At 44.1% G+C, this 22,413-nt stretch overlaps 2 protein-coding genes across 2 annotated transcripts in view; one reads left to right on the top strand and one right to left on the bottom strand.

The window, feature by feature from the left end:
* The window catches only part of SHROOM4 (shroom family member 4), a 281,480-nt gene that overhangs the window by 116,906 nt on the left and 142,161 nt on the right, over positions 1–22,413 (top strand). The window contains exon 2 of the mRNA XM_019417508.2: positions 12,469–12,620. Coding sequence (XP_019273053.2) covers positions 12,469–12,620 — 152 coding nt within the window. The remainder of the gene's footprint in view (positions 1–12,468; positions 12,621–22,413) is intronic.
* LOC128773829 (uncharacterized) lies at positions 15,467–21,299 on the bottom strand. Its single transcript, XM_053891623.1, is given in 6 exon segments — positions 15,467–15,827; positions 16,180–16,463; positions 17,919–18,605; positions 18,607–19,677; positions 19,680–19,942; positions 19,945–21,299. Coding segments are annotated over 6 exon segments (3,492 nt in total). The 5' UTR covers positions 20,786–21,299; the 3' UTR covers positions 15,467–15,481.

A 22,413-nucleotide genomic window follows, 5' to 3' on the forward strand; every position in this document is an offset into this window, starting at 1 on the left:
GTTGAGAGTGCTGCTATAAACATTGGGGTACAAGTGCCCCTATGCACCAGTACTCCTGTATCCCTTGGATAAATTCCTAGCAGTGCTATTGCTGGGTCATAGGGTAGGTCTATTTTTAATTTTCTGAGGAACCTCCACACTGCTTCCCACAGCGGCTGCACCAATTTGCATTCCCACCAACAGGGCAAGAGGGTTCCCGTTTCTCCACATCCTCTCCAGCATCTATAGTCTCCTGATTTGTTCATTTTGGCCACTCTGACTGGCATGAGGTGATATCTGAGTGTGGTTTTGATTTGTATTTCCCTGATAAGGAGCGACGTTGAGCATCTTTCCATGTGCCTGTTGGCCATCCGGATGTCTTCTTTAGAGAAGTGTCTATTCATGTTTTCTGCCCATTTCTTCACTGGGTTATTTGTTTTTCGGGTGTGGAGTTTGGTGAGCTCTTTATAGATTTTGGATACTAGCCCTTTGTCCGATATGTCATTTGCAAATATCTTTTCCCATTCCGTTGGTTGCCTTTTAGTTTTGTTGGTTGTTTCCTTTGCTGTGCAGAAGCTTTTTATCTTCATAAGGTCCCAGTAATTCACTTTTGCTTTTAATTCCCTTGCCTTTGGGGATGTGTCGAGTAAGAGATTGCTACGGCTGAGGTCAGAGAGGTCTTTTCCTGCTTTCTCCTCTAAGGTTTTGATGGTTTCCTGTCTCACATTCAGGTCCTTTATCCATTTTGAGTTTATTTTTGTGAATGGTGTGAGAAAGTGGTCTAGTTTCAACCTTCTGCATGTTGCTGTCCAGTTCTCCCAGCACCATTTGTTAAAGAGACTGTCTTTTTTCCATTGGATGTTCTTTCCTGCTTTGTCAAAGATGAGTTGGCCATACGTTTGTGGGTCTAGTTCTGGGGTTTCTATTCTATTCCATTGGTCTATGTGTCTGTTTTTATGCCAATACCATGCTGTCTTGATGATGACAGCTTTGTAGTAGAGGCTAAAGTCTGGGATTGTGATGCCTCCTGCTTTGGTCTTCTTCTTCAAAATTACTTTGGCTATTCGGGGCCTTTTGTGGTTCCATATGAATTTTAGGATTGCTTGTTCTAGTTTCGAGAAGAATGCTGGTGCAATTTTGATTGGGATTGCATTGAATGTGTAGATAGCTTTGGGTAGTATTGACATTTTGGCAATATTTATTCTTCCAATCCATGAGCAGGGAATGTCTTTCCATTTCTTTAAATCTTCTTCAATTACCTTCATAAGCTTTCTATAGTTTTCAGCATACAGATCTTTTACATCTTTGGTTAGATTTATTTCTAGGTATTTTATGCTTCTTGGTGCAATTGTGAATGGGATCAGTTTCTTTACTTGTCTTTCTGTTGCTTCATTGTTAGTGTATAAGAATGCAACTGATTTCTGTACATTGATTTTGTATCCTGCGACTTTGCTGAATTCATGTATCAGTTCTAGCAGACTTTTGGTGGAGTCTATCGGATTTTCCATGTATAATATCATGTCATCTGCAAAAAGCGAAAGCTTGACTTCATCTTTAATGGCCCCCCTTTTTTATCCATTCTGATACCCTATGTTTTTTGATTGTCCCATTGAGTCCATTTAAATTTAAAGTAATCATTGACAGATATGTATTTATTGCCATTTTATTACTTGTTTTGTAGTTGTTTCTGAACTGTTTCTCTGTCCTTTCTTTCTCTCCTTCATGATCTGCTGATTTTCTTTAGTGATGTATCTAGATTTCTTTCTCTTTATTCTTTGCATGTTTAGTATATGCAAATATATTTTTTTTTGATATATGATTTTTTGATATTTGATATATGATTACTATTAGGTTTGTATATAACCTCTTGTGCATATAGAAGCCTATATTAAGTTGATGGTCATTTAAGTTTGAACTCATTCTTTTCTCCTCTCATCCCCACATTTTAGATATATGTTACTATATTTTATATCCTTTTTTGTGATGTCCTTGACTCTTTTCTTAATAGAAATATTCATTTTAAAAAATTTTTAAATGTTTATTCTTGAGAGAGACAGAACGTAGGTGGAGAAGAGGCAGAGAGATAGGAAGACACAGAATCCAAAGAAGGCTCCAGGCTCCAAGCTGTCAGCACAGAGCCCAGCACGGAGCTTGAACTCATGAACTGTGAGATTGTGACCTTAACCAAAGTCGGAAGCTTAACCGACTGAGCCACCCAAGTGCCCCAGAAATATTCAGTTTTTAATGGTTTTGTGTTATTACCTCTATAGTGTCACTTTTGGTCTCTCCTTTCCACCCAGAGTACCCTTTAATACTTCTTGTTGGGCCAGCTTAGTGGTCACAAACACTATTTTTTGTTTTCTGGGAAACTCTTTATCTCTCCTTCTATTCTGAATGACAGCCTTGCTGGATAGTGTATTTTTGGCTGCAGATTTTTTCCCTTTCAGCACTTTAAATATATCATGCCACTCCCTTCTGGCTTTCCAACTTTCTATTGAAAAATCTCCTGCTAGCCTTATAGGCTTTCCGTTGTAAGTTAGTGACTTCTTTTGTCTTGCTGCTTTTAAGATTTTTTTTCTTTATCACTATATTTTGCCAATTTAATTACAGTATGTCTGGATGTTGGTCTGCTTTTGTTGACTTGGATGGGAGTTCTCTGTGCCTCCTGGATCTGGATGTCTGTTTCCTTCCCTAGATTACAGAGGTTTTCAACTAGTGTTTCTTCAAATAAATTTTCTGCCTCCTTTTCTCTCTCTTCTTCTTCTGGGATTCCTATAATACAAATGCTGTTACCTTTGGTGGAGTCACTCAAGTCCCTGAGTCTACTTTTGTTTTGTGTAATTCTTTTTTCTCTCTTTTCAACTTGGCTGCTTTCCATTACTCTGGCTTCTAGGTCGCTAATTCATTCCTTGCTTCTTCCACCTTGCTATTCATTCCATCAAGCATGTTTCTAGTTTTGTTTATTGAGTCCTTTATGACTGCTATGTTATTCCTTATCTCTGTGTTAAGGGTCTCTCTCATGTCTTCCACTCTTTTCTCAGGTCCAGTGAGTATTCTTATGATCACTGCTTTAAAGTCTCTCTAAGGCATGTTACTTACATCTGTCTAACTCAGATATCTGGCCATTGTCTTGTCCTGTTCTTTCATTTGGGATAAATTTCTCTGTCTCCTCAGTTTGTCTGCCTCTCTGTGTCTGTTTCTTTATGTTAAGAATGTCAGCTGTGTCTTCTGCCTTGAAAGGAGTGACTTCATGAAGAGGAGTCCTGGAATGCCGTGCATTGTAACATCCCCTGTTCACCAGTACTTGGCACTTCAGGAGAGTATCCTGTGTGTTGCTTACACGCTGGTGTTTTGTCTAAGTCACTTTTCCTTTCAGTGTAGTCATCTGCACTGACTCTCTGCCAGTTGTGGTGCTTGCTGTTGGTAGTGTTAGTGGGACCATGGCAGGCCAGCTATGAGGGAGGCATGCCCTTCTGAAAACTTGGGAGCATGGCAGCCTTGTTAGTAAAACTTGTGTTGGGCCACTATTCCTATGCTGGATCCCCTGAAGCACTATGGTGGCTGGAGGCAAAGGTGGGTGCAGCACATGTTGGTGACTAGGGAAGTGTGACTGGGCTTGGTGCAGGCGCTGGGCAGGGAATGCAATGGTCACTGTGCTCCCAGTGACTTGGTGGGACATGTGCAGAGCTTTAAAAAATTTTCCCTGAAATAACTCACCAAACTCCATGCCCGAAAAACAAATAATCCAGTGAAGAAATGGGCAGAAGACATGAATAGACACTTCTCTAAAGAAGGCATCCAAATGGCCAACAGGCACATGAAAAGATTCTCAATGTCACTCCTCATCAGGGAAATACAAATCAAATCCACACTCAGATATCACCTCATGCCAGTCAGAGTGGCTAAAATGAACAAATCAGGAGACTATAGATGCTGGAGAGGATGTGAAGAAACGGGAACCCTCTTGCACTGCTGGTGGGAATGCAAACTGGTGCAGCCGCTCTGGAAAACAGTGTGGAGGTTCCTCAAAAAATTAAAAATAGATCTACACTGTGACCCAGCAATAGCACTGCTAGGAATTTACCCAAGGGATACAGGAGTGCTGATGCATAGGGGCACTTGTACCCCAATGTTTATAGCAGCACTCTCAACAACAGCCAAATTATGGAAAGAGCCTAAATGTCCATCAATTTACAAATGGATAAAGAAGTTGTGGTTTATATATACAATGGAATACTACTTGGCAATGAGAAAGAATGAAATATGGCCTTTTGTAGCAATGTGGATGGAACTGGAGAGTGTTATGCTAAGTGAAATAAGTCATACAGAGAAAGACAGATACCATATGTTTTCACTCTTATGTGGATCCTGAGAAACTTAACAGAAGACCATGGGTGAGGGGAAGGGGAAAAAAAAGTTACAGAGAGGAAAGGAGTCAAACCATAAGAGACTCTTAAAAACTGAGAATAAACTGAGGGTTGATGGGGGGTGGGAGGGAGGTGGGAGTGGGTGATGGCTATTGAGGAGGGCACCTGTTGGGATGAGCACTGGGTGTTGTATGGAAACCAATTTGACAATAAATTTCGTATTAAAAAAATAAATTTGCCCTGAGCCGAGGCTACAAGTGTCTGTGGAGACTTGCCTCCTGCAGGTGGCTCTGTGTTTATGCTGGAGGATGGGAGAGGGAAATCGAGCCTACCAATTCATGCCTTCTCAAAGAAGTCCCAAAACACTCTCCAAAATCAATATGAATAGGTCTGCCTCCCATTTGCCAGCAGCATTTTGTAAACTGCTGTTTTTATGTTGCCTGTCTGCATAGACTGCTGTCTCTTTAAGTCAGCAACTTAGCAATCACTAGCTCTCCCAGCTAGCCCAGTACTGAGGCAGCTGAATATTAAAGCTCCAGGCTCCAAGTTCCACTGGTTTTACAAACTCACAGAATTAATCCCCTCTGGTTTTTAAAGCCAAAATTATGGGGATTAGTCTTCCCTGTGTGAGCTCCCTGGTACAAGTGCCTGTTTCTCTTCTCCTTCCCTTTCTCCTGCAGGCAACCCCCATCTGCCTTTTCTTTTTTTAAAAAAATTAACGTTTATTTATTATTTTTGAGACACAGAGACAGAGCATGAGCAGGGAAGGGGCAGAGAGAGAAGGAGACACAGAATCCAAAGCAGGCTCAAGGCTCTGAGCTGTCAGCACAGAGCCCAACGTGAGGCCTGAACCTACGAACCACAAGATCATGAACTGAGCCTAAGTCTGCCACTTAACCAACTGAGCCACCCAGGCACCTCCTGCCTCTGCCTTTCTGACCTTCCTAACCTTTTAGATGCTGATTCTTCTCTATATTTGTTTGTGGAGTTTGTTCTGCCAGTCTTCAGATCACTCTCCTGTTTACTGACTTGGATGTAGATGATAACTAGTTGTAAATGTGGGATGGGGTTAGCTCAGGGTCCTCCTGCACCACCATCTTCCCAAGTTCTTGGATGTGTGTGTTTTGATGGACATTAGGGTTGTTCCTACTTTTTTTGTCTATTGTGAATAAAGCTATTATGTCCAATCACATCTTTTTGTGGACACCTGCATTTCCTTCTCTTGGATATACCTAAGTGTGGGATTTCTGGGTCCAACAGAGTGTGTACAGAATTTCTACACTGAATGTACAATTTTATACTCCCACCAGCAGTGTAGAGTTCAAATGCTATATGTTCCTGCCAATACATGGTATTTTCAGTCTTTTTAAGTATTCTAATGGATACTTTAAATTGCATTTCTCTGATGAATAATGATATTGAGTACCTTTTCATGTGTCTATTGGGTATTTGGCTATCGTTAGTGAAGTGCCTGTTCAAGTCTTCTGCCAATTGTTAATTGGCTGTGTTTTTCTTCTTGATTTGTAGGAGTTCTTTTCATATTCTGGATACAAGTCCTTTGTCAGGTATATGTAGTATGAATATTTTTTCCTAGTCTGTGACTTGCCTTTTTACTTCTTTAGTGACATTTTTGATGAATATATATGTGTGTGTATATATATATATATTATTCTGATGAACTCCAATATAGCACTCATTCTTTTATGGTTATTGCTTTTGCATCCTTTCCAAGAAATCTTTGCCCACCTCAAGGTCACAAAGATATTCTCCTATGTTTACCTCTAAAAGCTTTTTGGTTTTAGCCCTCTCATTTAAGTCTATGATTTGGCCAAATTTTTAGTAAAAATTTACACCAGCAAAAATGTTTTAAGTTTGTGTTTCCAGTGCACATAATTTTATTTATGAATTATATAATTTACTACCACTGATATTAAATATTAATAATGCTTGATTTTTAAATTATTTTTTGACTATTTTGGAGAGAGAGAGAGACAGAGCATGAGCAGGGGAAGGGCAGAGAGAGAGAGGGAAACACAGAATCCAAAGCAGGCTGCAAGCTCGGAGCTGTTATCACAGAGCCTGATGCAGGGCTCAAACCCACAGACTGCAAGACCATGACCTGAGCTGAAGTCGGACGCCCAACTGACTGAGCCACCCAGGTGCCCCTAAATTATTTTAGATAAAGGTAAACATAAACAGAAGTTCAAATCTCTCCCCTTCCAGTAGATTATCTTGTGCATAACCTGGGATATATACACCCCACTCTGGAGATCATTGTTCTGAACCACCAAAGGCTGATTTTTTTGACGAACGCTGAGAATATTATTAATGTCAGCAAAAGACTTCAGTGTAAATAAGTAGCTAGAGTTGACAAAGTGTCACCAGGACCTCAATGAGCATATTTGCTGATAATGTAAGAAGCCCTGAGCTGACTTTTGCACAGTGATGTTTGTTTCCCCTTACTTGATTTATGGAGATAGCAGGATGATCTGAATTGGTAGGAGTAAAGACCAATTTGCTTTTGATTGCTGATGTAGGATGCAGTGCTTTTGACTCTACTCCTTTCTTTATCACCAAATTCCTAGAACTGAGCTTGGTTCTGGACTAAGTTTTTGGCAAAGATACTTAGAATTCAACTTGGGCTAATTCCTAGGGAAATTTAATGATTCAGAGCTTAGGGGACCTTTGTTGTAAGGATTAGTTAACTAGATGGCGATTAAGCAGCTAGGGAGGAAGGCACTGTCTGTAAGGATAGGTCATGCTGTGTGGCATAGCATAGTTCCATTGGTCCAAGATCAGGGGAGACCATGGGCCTTATCTACAGAACTTTACACTCTTGGAGCAGCTCTATGTAGGATTTGGGCATCTGCTTCTGAGATAGTAGAGGGGAAAAAATCTCCTCACTTGGTGTCCACCTCCTCAATCTATCTGCATAAAGGGATTACCACATAGAACCAGGCCCACTTATATCTTTTTAATTGGTGGTTGTTTTTGAATTGTTGTTTAAGAGACAGGTTATATTTTCTGTTTTGCCTTTGGGTAAAGTAGGGAAGATGAGGAAAAGCAGAGTTTCTTGTTTTTCCAGTCTAAACTACTTTGGAAATTTGAGAGGGATTTTGAAGGAAGAGAGTTGCTAAGAAAAAGAAGTTACAGCAGCCAGTATGTCCACAGCCTGGCATCAGAGTGTTGAAAGCTATGGCAAAGAGATGGCAGATGTTTCAAGGCCTCTGTCTTCCCTGTCCAGGGCACTCTGATGAATTTTTCCTAGCATTATCAAATTCTAAGGGATACCAATATGGGAGAGGGCAGATCAGAAACAGATATAGCTCAAGATTTCAAACTAAGTTTCAAAATAAGCATGGACTGTATCGATTATTTTATAATCCTACTTCCTAATATAACTACTTCCTAATAAACTTCTTTTTTTAATGTTTATTTATTTTTGAGAGAGAGAGACAGAGAAAGAGCATGAACATGGAAGGGGCAGTGAGGGAGGGAAACACAGAATCCGAAGCAGGCTCCAGGCTCTGAGCTGTCAGCACAGAGCCCAACCTGGGGTTGGAACTCACAAACCATGAGATCATGACCTGAGCCGAAGTTGGACACTCAACCGACTGAGCCACCCAGGTACCCCAAAATTTCTTAAATCCACCTTTTATCCCCTGTCTACATTTTCTCTCAGTTGATTCCCCAGAAAAGACTGAATTACTGAATTGGTGTCTAAAGTGTCACTAAAAACTTGAAAATCTTTTGAAGGGTGTTAATAGGACATTCAGAGGAGATTCTTTTTTTTTAAGCAATATGACCACTATTTAAGGTGGACCTTTTCTGTCTATTTGCAAAAAAATAAATCAATGTAAACAATTGACTATATTAAACTATGTTTAAATATGTTGTTTGCCTTCTTAGACTATAGACAAGCTGGTGGAAGTAGGAGTGTGGGCTGGTAATTTGGCCAGAAACTCCTAGAACTGGTCAGGAAAGTTTTAGTCAATACCTATTTTTTTACAATAAATTTTGTGTAGCAAACTGAGGTATTCACAGTCATGCCATTGATTTTTAATGCTGCTCTTACACTATTATAATAAGAATTCAATACATGTTGGTTATTGTTGCAGATGATGTGTCTCCTGATGACTGCCTTTGAAAAGATAAACCTTATTTAACTTTTCTTTCCTTCACTCTCTTCTATCTCCTAAATCTATTCAAAAGCCCCAAGCAAGTACCTGCTAGCATCTGACTAAATAAAAGCTACTACTAAAAAGCCAGTAAGTGTTTCTAAGTCCATTTTTCTTTGCCTTGACTCTCAAGGGGCCAGCTTGTCACTTTGTTGACAGGTATCAGAGCACTTCATGCTTCATTGGAGATGCATTAAAAATTTCCAAGTTGCCAGCTCATTAGCACAAAATTGGGCTTCATTCAGGAATCTCTTTCTCTCAGTGTCCCAACTGTACTTTTCAAAGTGTTCCAACCTTGATGGCCCGCTCCAAAACAATGGATAAAGACCACAGGGAAATGAGAGATGAATGTTAATTAGTCAGTCTTGAAGGAGTGAAACATGGGTGAAGGCAAAGTATAGTGGGGCAAAAAGCTGGGATTATCTGTGCCAGCAGAAGGATAATGCATGATTTTGTTAACTGTTCACAGGTCACTGGATATCAGAGCTCCAAGGGCCCTCAGAGATCATCTAGTCAGATCCCCATGTTTTATCAGTAAGGGTAAAAGAAGCCACAAGAGGGGAAAGGGACTTGTCCAAGGTCAGTCAGCTCTTCCCATTTTCCAGACACGAGCTGGCTTTTGGTTATATGACCTTTATGCAATCCATTTTCAATTACTCAGGCCACTCACTGCTAGCCCAGAAATCGCTTGGAAAATCCAAAATGACACCTAAGTTAACCATCATTTACATTGGGCTTTGTGATGTGTGTTTATACTGACATTCCAGTGTGTCTGGGTCCAATCTGAGAATTCCCAACACTTGAAATGAAACAAGAAAGCCACCCTAAAAGTCTGATTCAGGAAGGGCTGGGATGTTTGTCAGCCTTACTGAATAAGCAGTATCAAATAATGGTACACAGCCCCTCAAGCAGGGCATGTTATCCTCAGCAAGTTTGTTGATTCACAGTTTCCCTGGGCCTCAGCCAGACTTATGAATGGGGTGCTGGAAAGGGAAAACAAAACATTTTATAAAAGAATATATGCATCTTCTCTCCCTGCCGCCCCCTTCCTCCTTCCTTCCTTTCCTTGCTTCCTTCCTTCCTTCCTTCCTTCCTTCCTTCCCTTTTCATTTTTTTTCCTTGATAGAAAAATGAGCAGCTGTTTTATCTTCTATGTAAACAAATATGCGGTTGAGCCATTGACCTGGAGAACTGGCTATCAGGAAGCAAAACAATAAATGGAAGACATGCTGTAATGAAGAGGTGGAGTGGAGGAAAGACTAGTAAACAATAATTTTTAAAAGCATCAAAAAGTCAGGAGAAGTAAAAAGGAACCAGTTGCATAAATCAGTAAGTGCCCAGGGTCTGGGAAAGAATTGGTTTGGAGTATAGTCCGAGGGACCTTCAATCAATTTCATCTCCTGATCCAGACTCATCTGGACTCTAGGATTGTGCCAGCTACCCATAATTTACTGCTTTGTTGTCTGCAGATTCTTGCACTTGTGCTAAATTGGTATTATTACACTCAACACATCTGTCCTGAGGAGGATGCTGCTAGTGACTGAGAAAGGGCAGTAAACAGAAAAGCGGCATGTGTAGTTGACCTGAGGCTTATAGTCCAAGAAAGAGTCCCTGCAAGGACTCAGTGGCAGCCCCAGTGGCAGAAGGGAATGCAAAATGCTTAAGCTTTTCCTGCAGCAATAATTAAGATTTTAGTTTAAAAGGTCCCCCCTCCTTTCATTTTCTGGCCTAGAATAAACAGAGATCTTGTTGATGTAACAAAGTGCTTAATTAACTCGAGGTGGTACTTAATATCAATACTTAATGAAGGGAAGACTTGCTATTGGTAACAGTAATATAGATAATTGAGTTGCATGAATAAAAAATGGGTAGAATGAATGCAGACTAATGTACATCAACAGGAAAAATCTATTAGTATTCATTAGTTAGGCTCCTGTTTATGGCGCTTTGTTAGCCTAAGGAAGCCCTTTTAGATGGCTGATCCTTTTTGAAAGTCCTGCCTGATGCTGAGGGCCTTCTGCAGATGCCAAAGGAATGAGTCATTCAAATAGAACTTCTGAAATTCAAGTACAGCACTTTGCCTTTTTTTTTTTTTTTTTTTGGCAGCAGGCAGCACTGACTGTGAAGTAATAATGATAATGACAATGGAAATAAGAATGTGATCCTAATTAATTTGCTGAAAGTTGTTCCCCATTTACCAATATTGGCTTGTTTTATCTTGAGTGGTGGCCCAGGTACTGGAACAAAGGTATATATATATTCAATGTCACTTGGCTAACCTATGATTTGTCAGACAAAGGTTAATTAAAAAAAACACAAATGTTGGGTTAGCAGCAATAAATTTAATAAGTCTGTGATTTAACTTAGAATTTCAATTTATTTGATGGAGATTTAAAATCCTGAATTAACATTTTTCTCTGTACTCAGGAGGTCTCAACTGCCAAATTGTACATGAGCTGGCCAACCTAAACCTCAACAATATTCTGACTTGCATGCTGGGGGATAGATTGGAGGGGTGCTATAAAAGACTGAGAAAAAGATTGGAAGAAGAGTAGAAATGTAAAAACACCTGCAGAAAGGACCAACCTTTAGTTGCCCACTTCCCTAAACACTGTATGGCTTAATCATCCTCACCTCACTTGTCCTGAGGAGAAAAACAAACAAGCAAACATCTCTTCCTGATTTTATCAGTGGAGTGGATTTTTTTTTTTTTTTACCTAACCATCTCTGTGGACATATGAACTTCAGACAGTAACCTAACCTTGAGGCTGAGTGCCATGTGTGCTTTGTTCATTTCAGTATGTCTAGCACTTAGCATGCTGATCTGTGCATGCTAGAAATTTACTAAGAACTTGAGGAATGATTAATGGATGGATGAGATGACTTCTGCCACCATGGATGGAACTGATGTTCTAATAGGTATACTTCACCTTAGTGGTAGAAGGAATATAAAAGTAGCCATAATCAAGCCCTCCCCACCCCCCACCACAGCGGGGACATTCTGCTTTGCTTTTCTTTTGCCTACCTTACCTGCTATTATTTATCCCTTTGCTTTCAATGCCCTCCAGCCTGAATACCTCTCTGCCAAGATTGCCCTGGTCAATGGAAATTCTGTAGGCTGTGGTGAAACAGTGAACACCCATGTTTCCAGATTTTGGTGAATTCCCACTATGTTCCAGGACCCTAGAAGCACTCTTCTAGGCACTTGTTGGAGACATAGGTAAATGATCAGGTACTTTGTTTGTACATACTTTTTTGAATTTGCAATGCCACTCACAGCATACTGAGCTGGAAGCTCAAGGTCTTCAGAGTCAACTCCCTTGCTATGATCATCAGAGCTCACAATGATTGAGGACTTAACTGCTCTCAGATATTTCATGTGTTGACAACCCTGTGAGGTAGGTACTCTTGTTATTTATACTTCACATATCAGGTAATTGAGACACAAAGAGGTCAGGTAACTTTCTCCAGGTCACACAGTTAGGAAGTACTAGAACCAAAATTCAAACTCAAATTTATCAGACTTCAAAGGCTGACCAAAGATAGGAAAGGACTTGCCAAAAGTCATTTTGCTGCAGCCTAGCTCTTCTGTCTGTAATTTGTGGGCATGTTTTGTTATGCCATGCTGCTCCTTCAGCTCACACTGTCCCATTCCTTCCAAACATTATTCTCATTTAGAAGCACTTGTCTTCCCAGATGAACCATGGATTCCTCCAGAGCAGAAATTGCATTATTTCTGTGTTGTCTCCTTCCTGAAGGGTTTGCCCAAGCTTTGCCTTCAGTAAGTAATGACCTGTGATGAGCTTCTTAGCTGTTTCTTGGAGCTTCCTGGAGCCATCCCCCAGTACTACTTGAGGCTCAGAGGTTGGGAGGAACCAGGATGTCGAATTTTGGGTAAGGGGTTGTCTCACCACCTGCTTTCTGTTTTGTTCTCTACAACACAGATTGAAGATGGGGGCAAGGCAGCCTTGTCCCAGAAGATGAAAACCGGTGATGAACTGGTGAATATCAATGGCACTCCACTGTATGGATCCCGCCAAGAGGCCCTCATCCTCATCAAAGGCTCCTTCCGGATCCTCAAGCTGATAGTCAGGAGGTAAGGCACAGGGAGATTTTCTGTAAGGAACAGGGACCGCTGAGACCACTTGGTTGGTACTAAAGCCTCAATACAGTTATGTCTCTTATCAGTATCATCAGAGAAAGAGGTGTTTCTCATAAACCGAATTTTGCAGACAGCTGAAGCAGAGTGGCATAGGAGAAAGGGTCTTTGGTTCAACTCATGACACTGCCACATATTACCCATGTCACCTTAGTTCACATCGATGGCACTACCCGTGTCATCTTGGTTAAACTTATTTCACATCTGCAAGACTTGGTCTCCCTATTTGCTACTGAGAGAACTAAATGACTCCATACACACCAAGAGCCTATCTAACCTGATGTTCTTCTGTACCCTTCATAACAGGCTGCCACTGCTCAATCACATAGATTTATTTCTTTTTCAACTTTTTATTTAAATCAATGACACCTATTTAAAGAGACCCTACTACCAGCCATGATAGGCATTCCGGAAGCTGTGGCAACCTCTAAGATAGAAAGGCTGCCCTTGAGGAATATATAGCCTGATAGGGGAGACAAGACACACGTGTGACAAATTAATTAGCGATACATTTTTGAAAAAAAGCTATAAAGGAGATTTCACAGGGTGAAGGGTGATTGTCAAATGGATTGTTCAGACAGAATTTCCCACTATAATTCAAGAGAAAGTACTTCAGAAGAGATTGATAGGGTAAAAGTTCAGAGAGGAGGTGGAATTTGAGCTAAACTTTAGGTAGAATTAGACAAATAAGACATCAGGAGGAGAAAGGCACTCAAGAGAAGTAGAGTGGCATAAGCAGAAGGAAGGTAAAGACGTATTTGAGCATAGTTGTGCTGTTGCTACTACATATCTGGTTGTTGATAAATTTTCCATATGGCTTCTTTTTCATTTTGCTGCTGTATCTTTGCTCTGTACTACTGGAGCTCATACTTCTCCCTTCTATTAGTTTCCTGCATCCTGTATACATGCCTGAGTTTCTCCATCTTAATTATTTTTATTAAAAAAATATTTTAAGCCATCTTCCCATCATCATACTTCCCCTTCTGGCTACTGCCCCATCTTTCTCCTTTTGTTAATACTTAGTCTCTTAAAAGAAGAGTGTGTACTCACCACCTTCATCTACAGTTTAGCTTTCCACCCACCGCAGTCCGAATTGTGCCTCTAGAACCCCACTGAAACTACTCTGTCAAAAGCTACATATTACTTCCTAATTGTCAAAGTCAATGGATTATTTTCAGCCTTTATCATGTGTGACTGGCATATGACATTTGACATTGTTGCTCTGGATTATGTCCTCCTTGGTGAAATTCTCCTTTCTTGCTTGCACGACACATTTTCTTGTTCTTTTCCTACCTCTCAGCTCATTTTTTAAATATTTATTTTTATTTCAAGTTTTTATTTAAGTTCCAATTAGTTAACATATATGGTAAAATTAGTTTAGGCGTAGAACTTGGTGATTCATCACTTACATACAACACCCAGCACTCATCACAAGTGCCCTCCTTAATACCCATCACCCATTTAGCCCATCCCCTGCCCACCTCCCTACATAAACTCTCAGTTTGTTTTTTATAGTTAAGAGTCTCCCATGGTTTGCTTTTTTTTTTTTTTTAATTTCTTTCAAGAGTAATCAGGTTTTTTTAACTTAAATTCAAGTTAGTTAACATACAATATAATCTTGGCTTCTTGACTAGAACCTGGTGATTCATCTCTTACATATGACTCCCAGTGCTCATCCCAAAAAGTTCCCTCCTTAATGGCCATCACCCATTTAACCCATCCCCCCACCCCATCTCCAGCAATCCTCAGTTTGTTCTCTGTATTTAAGAGTCTCTTATGGCTTGTCATCTTCTCTGTTTGACTGATGAATGGATAAAGATGTGGTGTATATATATATATATATATATATATATATATATATAATGAAATATTATTTGACAATGAAAAATAATGAAATCTTGCCATTTGCAACAACTTGGATGGAACTCGAGTGTATTATGCTAAGCGAAATAAGTCAGCCATAGAAAGACAGATATCATATGATTTCACTCACATGTAGAATTTGATAAACTCAACAGATGAACATAGCGTGAGAAATCATTTGCTTTTTAACACCAGGCTCCTCTACTACCTGATCTTCCTCTGATCATCCATTAAATGTTGGTGTTTTCTCTAGTTCCACTTGTTATGCCCAGAATTCGTGATCCCCAAAGACCACTAGGGAGCCGAGTCCGATGCAAAAGCAAAAGAACCTTTATTCGAGCTAGCTCGAGCTCAATCCCCTACCTGCACCGACGCAGCGGTGAGATACCAGGGAGAGAGCGAGTTTCAAAAGCACAAAGGTTTTATAGGGGTCTAGGGGCAGTTGGTGAGGTAATGGCTGTGGCCTCAGCCGATTGGCTGGGGAAGGGTCGGAGTCCTGTTACGCAGGTCGCTGGGCGTGTTTTGATCAGAAAGTTTGAACGGGTGAGCGGGAGGTTACTCAAGGGGAGGAGGCGCAGTCTGAGGTTTCTGTGATTTTCCCGGAAAAGGGGTCATGTCGGGGACATAGTCACTCAAGGTGGAGAACACAGAACAAGATGGAGTCAGCCGGCGTAGGCCCGCCCTTTCATTCCCCCCTTGTCATGTAACTTACGGACCCAATCATGGGACCGGCTGCATTTATGGTGACAAGGGGAACAGAGTTTGGAGGTTTACGCTAAGTTCTGGGAAGCATGTGTCCCTGGGGTGGCTCTGGGAGGTCTAATTAAGTATTGTCCCTGAGCTGGTATCTATGATCTGCCAGGTGATGTTTTGGGGGGTGTGGGGACTCCCGGTAGCATGAGCAATGACAAGCAGAGTTAACAGAGTTACCAATATTAGGTGGGTCGAATGCGCTGTAGCTTGAGCTTGAGCTTGAGCGGGTTGTGTTGGTCCCGACTGATGGCCCATCGTGTGACGAAGTCCTTCCGGATCGAGGAGGGGTCCGCTGGCCGAACGTGGGTGTGATGGACCCAGGTCGCGATGCCGTCTACTTTGAGAGCGGTGGGGGTTGTCAGCACTACAATGTAGGGTCCCTTCCAGCGCGGCTCGAGAGTCTCTCGGTGGTGCCTCTTGACATAGACCCAGTCTCCCGGCTTGTACTGATGAGGTGTCGGGGTCGGGCCAGCCTCGTAGATGGCACAGAGGCGCGGCCAAATGTCCTCGTGCGCCCTCTGGAGCCCTCTCAAGGAAAGAAAAAGTTCTTGATCTTTAAACTCTGCAAGAAGTTCAGCTCCAAGCCTGGGAATAACAGGGGGTGGCCTGCCAAACATGATCTCGTAGGGAGTAAAACCCAGAGTGTAAGGAGTGTTTCTAACCCGGTAAAGGGCGTACGGTAGGAGAGTCACCCAGTCCCCGCCAGTCTCCATGGTTAATTTGGTAAGGGTCTCTTTTAGGGTTCTATTCATTCTTTCTACCTGTCCTGAGCTCTGGGGCCTATAAGCACAATGTAATTTCCAGTTTGCCCCCACCGCCTTGGCTACTGCTTGTGTTACCTGAGAGATAAAAGCTGGTCCATTGTCTGATCCTACCATACCTGGGTAAGATGTCTTCTAGTAGCTTCTTAGCCACCGTCTGAGCCGTTTCATGCTTGGTTGGGTATGCCTCCACCCAGCCAGAGAAGGTGTCTGTAAATACTAAAAGATATTTATAACCATACTTTCCTGGTTTGACTTCAGTGAAGTCGACTTCCCATTGGGCTCCCGGTCTGGTGCCTCTGAGCCTGGTTCCTTTTTTATTTGATGTGGCTTTCGCGTTGGTGAGTTGGCAGGTCTTGCAGGCAGATACAACTTGCTCTATTTTGGTGTCCTGTTGGTGAATCTTGATTCCGGCATGTCGGATTAAGTCTTTTAATTTTCGGGCCCCCATGTGAGTAGACCGATGCATGTGCTCTAATATTGAGACTCCAAGCCGGTCTGGCAGCACGAGCTCCTTGTTAGGTGTATACCACCATCCCTTTATCTCCTGGGCCATGGGGAGTTTCTTGATCCGCTGTAACTCCTCCTGGGAGTATTTGGGCTGGTCTGGTAAAACTGGGTCTCCCGGGTCCGGTAGTTGTATGGTCATGGTGGGGACTGGAGTAAGGGCTACTGCCTTGGCTGCCTGGTCAGCCTTTCGATTACCTCTAGCTACTGGGTTATCAGCTTTTTGGTGCCCTTGGCAGTGGATAATGGCTAGCTTGTCAGGAAGCCATAAGGCCGTAAGCAGGTTAAGTATCTCCTGCTTATTTTTTATAGTCCGTCCTTCTGCCATCAGTAACCCCCTCTCCTGATAAATTGCCCCATGAATATGAGCTGTGGCAAATGCATAACGGCTGTCTGTGTAGATGTTAAGCCGTTTTCCAGCTCCCAGCATCAGCGCCTTGGTGAGGGCTATGAGCTCCACTCGCTGGGCTGACGTTCCGGAGGGTAGAGCCTCCGCCCATACGGTGTCCGTTTCGGTGACCACCGCTGCACCCGCATACCTGTGTCCATCTCGCACAAAGCTGCTGCCATCAGTGAAGCAAGTAGCCTCGGCATCGGGGAGGGGCTGGTCGGTCAGGTCCATCCGGAATCCATGTACTTGTTCCAGGATTCCCGCACAGTCATGTAGTGGAGCACCTAGGTCAGGGTCGGGCAGCAGGGTTGTAGGATTGAGGGCTGCACTGGGGTGGAACCGCACTCGTGGAGGGTTGAGTAGGAGGCTCTGGTAATGAGTCATACGTGTATTGCTCATCCATCTATCAGGAGGCTGTTTCAGGACCCCTTCAATGGCGTGTGGGGTCGTGATCCAGATCTCCTGTCCTAGGGTCAGTTTGTCTGCATCCTTGACTAGGAGTGCTGTCGCCGCAATAATTCTTAGGCATGGCGGCCAGCCGGCAGCCACTGGGTCTAGTTTCTTAGACAGGTAAGCCACTGGGCGGTTCCAGGGGCCTAAGGCTTGAGTTAGAACCCCTTTTGCTATTCCCTTATGTTCGTCTACAAAGAGGTGGAAGGGTTTCGTAATGTCTGGTAGGCCCAGGGCTGGGGCACTTAGGAGGGCCTTTTTTAACCGATTAAAGGCAATTTCTTCTTTTTCAGTCCATTTAAATGTTTTCCCCTCTTTGGTAGCTTCATATAGGGGCCTGGCGATCTCAGCAAAACCTGGAACCCAGAGGCGGCAGTAGCCGGCTGATCCTAGGAAGAATTCCCTCACTTCTCTTCGGGAGGTGGGAGTAGGGATCTTTAGGACAATTTCTTTTCTGGCATCTGATAACCGCCGCTGTCCGCCCTCTAGGATATATCCCAGGTAACTTACCCTCTCCCTGCATATCTGAGCCTTCTTCGTGGATGCCCGGTACCCTAAGGCCCCCAGGGTAGCCAGCAGGTCCTGGGTCCCTCGCTCACAGTCTTTGGCCGTGTCGGCAGCAATCAGGATGTCATCTACGTACTGTAGGAGGGTGAGGCCAGGGTGCTCCCTTCTGTACTCACCCAGGTCCTCGTGTAGTGCCTCGTCGAAGATGGTGAGTGAATTTTTGAATCCCTGAGGTAGCCGTGTCCAGGTGAGTTGCCCACTGTAGCCCTCCTCCGGATCATGCCACTCGAAGGCGAACAAGGGTTGGCTCTGGGGTGCCAGCGGCAGACTGAAGAAGGCGTCCTTTAAATCTAGTACAGTATACCAGACCCTGGAGGGCGCCAAGGAGCTCAAGAGAGTATATGGGTTGGGAACAGTTGGGTGTATGTCCGCGACCCTCTTATTTACTTCCCGGAGGTCTTGTACCGGTCGGTAGTCATCTGTGTGAGGCTTTTTGACCGGCAGTAAGGGGGTGTTCCAGGCAGACTGGCAAGGAACTAGTACCCCTAGGCTTCGTAGTCTCCGGATGTGTGGCTGGATCCCCTTCCGGGCCTCCTGAGACATGGGGTATTGTTTGATCCTTACCGGACTCTCTCCTGGCTTGAGCTCTACCAGGACTGGGGTCCTATGAGCGGCTAGTCCCATCCCCCCCCCCAGTCTCTGCCCAAACCGAGGGGAATTCTTGTAGCCATCTGTCTATATTATCCTCTCTCAGGAGCGCCTCCTGGTGGAGGAGGTATTCATCCTCCAGTTTCATGGTCAGTACCTGGATGGGGTGGCCCTTGCCATCGGTGACCTGAGGCCCCCCTTGTCTGAAAGTTATCTGAGCTCCAATCTCTATCAGTAAGTCCCGTCCTAACAGCGGGTAGGGGCATTCTGGTATTACCATAAAGGAGTGGGATACCCGGCCCGTTCCCAAATCTACTGTTCTTCGGGTAGTCCATGAATACTGGCTCATACCAGTTGCCCCTTGTACCCAGGACTTCTTGCTGGCTAGTTTTCCTTGTGGGGTGCGGAGGACCGAATGTTGTGCTCCGGTGTCGACAAGGAAGTCAACAGGGGTCCCCTCCACTTTAAGAGTTACCCTGGGTTCGGAGAGAGGGTCCGAACCCCGACTCCCCTAATCACTTAGTTCATCTAGCTCTAGGACTTTTACTCGATCAGTCTTGCTTCCTTTCCCGCCGGCCCTTTTCAGACAATCTCGGGCCCAATGCCCTATCTCCTTGCAGTATGCGCACTGATCCTTCTGCAGCCTCTGCTTCCCCCCCTTGGTGGTTCTTTTACCTTTTCTTGCGTCGTCTGCCAGCTGCCGGAGACGGCGGTCTCGTTCCTCAGGGGAGTCAGCAGTGGTAGCTAGTAGTATTCTGGCCAGGTCTCGAGTCTGCTTACTGCTGGCAGCCGCCATGGCGCGAGCCTGCTTGTCCTCAGGAAGCTCCCGGTTATTATATACCTTTTCGGCTACCACCAGTAAGTCCTGCAGACTTTTTTCTCCTAGTCTATCTATTTTCTGTAATTTTCTCCTAATGTCTATGGCCGATTGGTTTACAAAGGCCATGATAACAGCTGCCTTGCTTTCCGGAGCCTCTGGATCCATGGGGGTATAGGTACGGAATGCCTCCATGATCCGTTCTAAAAAGGCAGCCGGAGATTCATCTTTTCCCTGTTGTACATTTCCTACCTTGGCCAAATTTGTTGGCTTTCTAGCAGCCATTCGGAGACCCCCCCCATTAGAGTCTGGCGGTAGACCCGGAGCCTCTCCTTACCTTCTGCCGTGTTGAAATCCCACTGGGGCCGAGTTAAGGGGAAGGAGGCATCTATCTGAGCCTGGTTGGTGGTGGGATTCCCGTCTGTGCCCGGAACTAGTTTTCGGGCCTCGTTGACGATTCTTTCTCTTTTTTCAGTCGTGAACAGGACCTGCAAAAGCTGCTGGCAATCGTCCCACGTGGGCTGATGGGTAAAAAGAACAGAGTCTAATAAATCAATAAGCCCTGCCGTTTCTCGGAAAACTTAGGATTCTGAACTTTCCAATTGTAGAGGTCACTAGTGGCGAAAGGGCAATAGTGATGGGGCTGGTTCCCCTCCGCGTCTGGGGGTCCGGTGGCTCGCAGGGGCAGAATAGTGGAGTCGGCGGCGGAGGCGGATTGCTCCCTCTGAGCCCTTTGTCTGGTGAAGGGCGGGCTTCCCACTGGAGCGTTTCCGCCTCCCGCTCTCGGAACAGCGTCTGCCTCCCCCGGAGGGGGAGGATGGTGTTCTTCCAGCATCCTAGAGGGGTTATACGAGGGAGGAAAAATTAATTCTTCTTCAGTACCCCACTATAAGACAGGGTAGAGGGGTGCTGAAGGCTGGATAAGACTTTTCTTCTTCTTTGTCCCCTGCAAAGCAAGAATGGGTTTTGGCTCCGGAGGGAGCGGGGCTAGGAAGGGCTTAAGCCAAGAGGGTGGGTCTTCTACAAGGTCCTGCCAAGTGATAATGTAAGGGAGCTGATCAAGATGGCCCGTCTTAGGCTGAGAGATGATACTCCTGACTCGGTGGATGGTAGGGAGGTCGAAGGTCCCCTCTGGTGGCCATCCGACATTGAAAGTTGGCCACTCGCTAGAACAAAAAAACTGCCACCGACCCTTTCGGACTTCCACACTGAGGTTGTTAGCTCTTCCCCTCACATCCTTAAAGTGATCAATCATAATACTTAGAGGAGTAGTCTGAGTCTGTCCCATAATGTCCGTCCAGTAAGTCCACAGAACAAAACAGAGAAACACAAAAACAGACAAACAGAGGGCCCCTAGAAAATCTTCCAACTCCATGGAAGCAAAACTGAAAGCTAGCTTAGACATTTGAGGGGATTCCACGTCCCTCCAAAACCGATGAGGGGATTCCACGTCCCTCCAAAACCGATGAGGGGATTCCACGTCCCTCCAAAGACGACGGCCTCACGCCGACCAGCGGGAGCGACCCGCCTCGTCTCAGACCTTTGAGGGGATTCCACGTCCCTCCAGAAGGGAGAATCGGAACGTCTTCCGAAACTCCCGGCCCGTGGTCCTCCAGTGCGTCCACTTAGACCACGTCGGGCACTACCAGAACTCCAGAAGTGAGCTCACACAGAAAAGACAGAACAAACAGACAGACACTAACCGTGGCCAGTCAGGCTCTCCGGGTCGGGGGTCCCTCGGGGGTCTTGGGGATCCCGGGCCGAGCCCCCAAATGTTATGCCCAGAATTCGTGATCCCCAAAGACCACTAGGGAGCCGAGTCCGATGCAAAAGCAAAAGAACCTTTATTCGAGCTAGCTCGAGCTCAATCCCCTACCTGCACCGACGCAGCGGTGAGATACCAGGGAGAGAGCGAGTTTCAAAAGCACAAAGGTTTTATAGGGGTCTAGGGGCAGTTGGTGAGGTAATGGCTGTGGCCTCAGCCGATTGGCTGGGGAAGGGTCGGAGTCCTGTTACGCAGGTCGCTGGGCGTGTTTTGATCAGAAAGTTTGAACGGGTGAGCGGGAGGTTACTCAAGGGGAGGAGGCGCAGTCTGAGGTTTCTGTGATTTTCCCGGAAAAGGGGTCATGTCGGGGACATAGTCACTCAAGGTGGAGAACACAGAACAAGATGGAGTCAGCCGGCGTAGGCCCGCCCTTTCACACTCTTTCTAACTTCATTAATATACCGTGGAAAACCTCACTCAGTTATAGAGCTTCAATTATCATTTATATGTATCTGTGACTATATCTTTTGAGCCCCAGACCCATATAGTCAACTGCCTACTAGACATCTATACTTGAATGTCTCAAAAGCATTTCAAGCACAATATGCTCAAAACCTAACATATAATCTTCTCCTCCAAGCCCCTTATCTCTGTGCCTGGGATCAACTATGCCCTCAACCAAACCAGAAACACAGAAGCCATCTGTAATTCTTCCACTGTTCTCATGCTCTACATCCAATTGATTTATCTCGAGGGAATACATAAGGGAGAAAGGGTTTTAAGTTAGTAAGGGTGAGGTTACATAGGATCCCATTGATTTATTGGATAACTTGCTGGTACCTAAGGTTAAGCTATCCCTGCTCACATACCTGGATAGGAAGGGACATGTTAATAAATGCCTTACACAATAAACACATTGTTACTGATTCAGTCTTGAATTGGTCAGGATTTACGTTTTAGATAAGGCTTCTTGGAGAGGTCACTTGGTAGTTTTTCCTTTAGAGTCAGATCCATGTATGGCACTGCCTAGTTCCATCACGTGGGAAATAATAGTTCCTATGTAATGGCACTGTTGTGATGATTATATAAGGCAATTTATATAAAATGCCTTTCATGTAGTGAATTCTCAAGGAATCTCATTCCCATTCCTTTCTCTGGGGTATAAAAGAAGCATAATTGGGGTAACTAAGCATTATTAAATAAGGAGAACATCAGAACTCTAATGTGCTTTGCAGCCTAACCTTCAAAGCACAAAATTCACAGGGAAA

The sequence above is a fragment of the Panthera pardus genome, unplaced genomic scaffold (assembly GCF_024362965.1).
Source record: "Panthera pardus isolate Hobbes unplaced genomic scaffold, ASM2436296v1 HiC_scaffold_27, whole genome shotgun sequence".
Taxonomy (NCBI): Eukaryota; Metazoa; Chordata; class Mammalia; order Carnivora; family Felidae; genus Panthera; species Panthera pardus.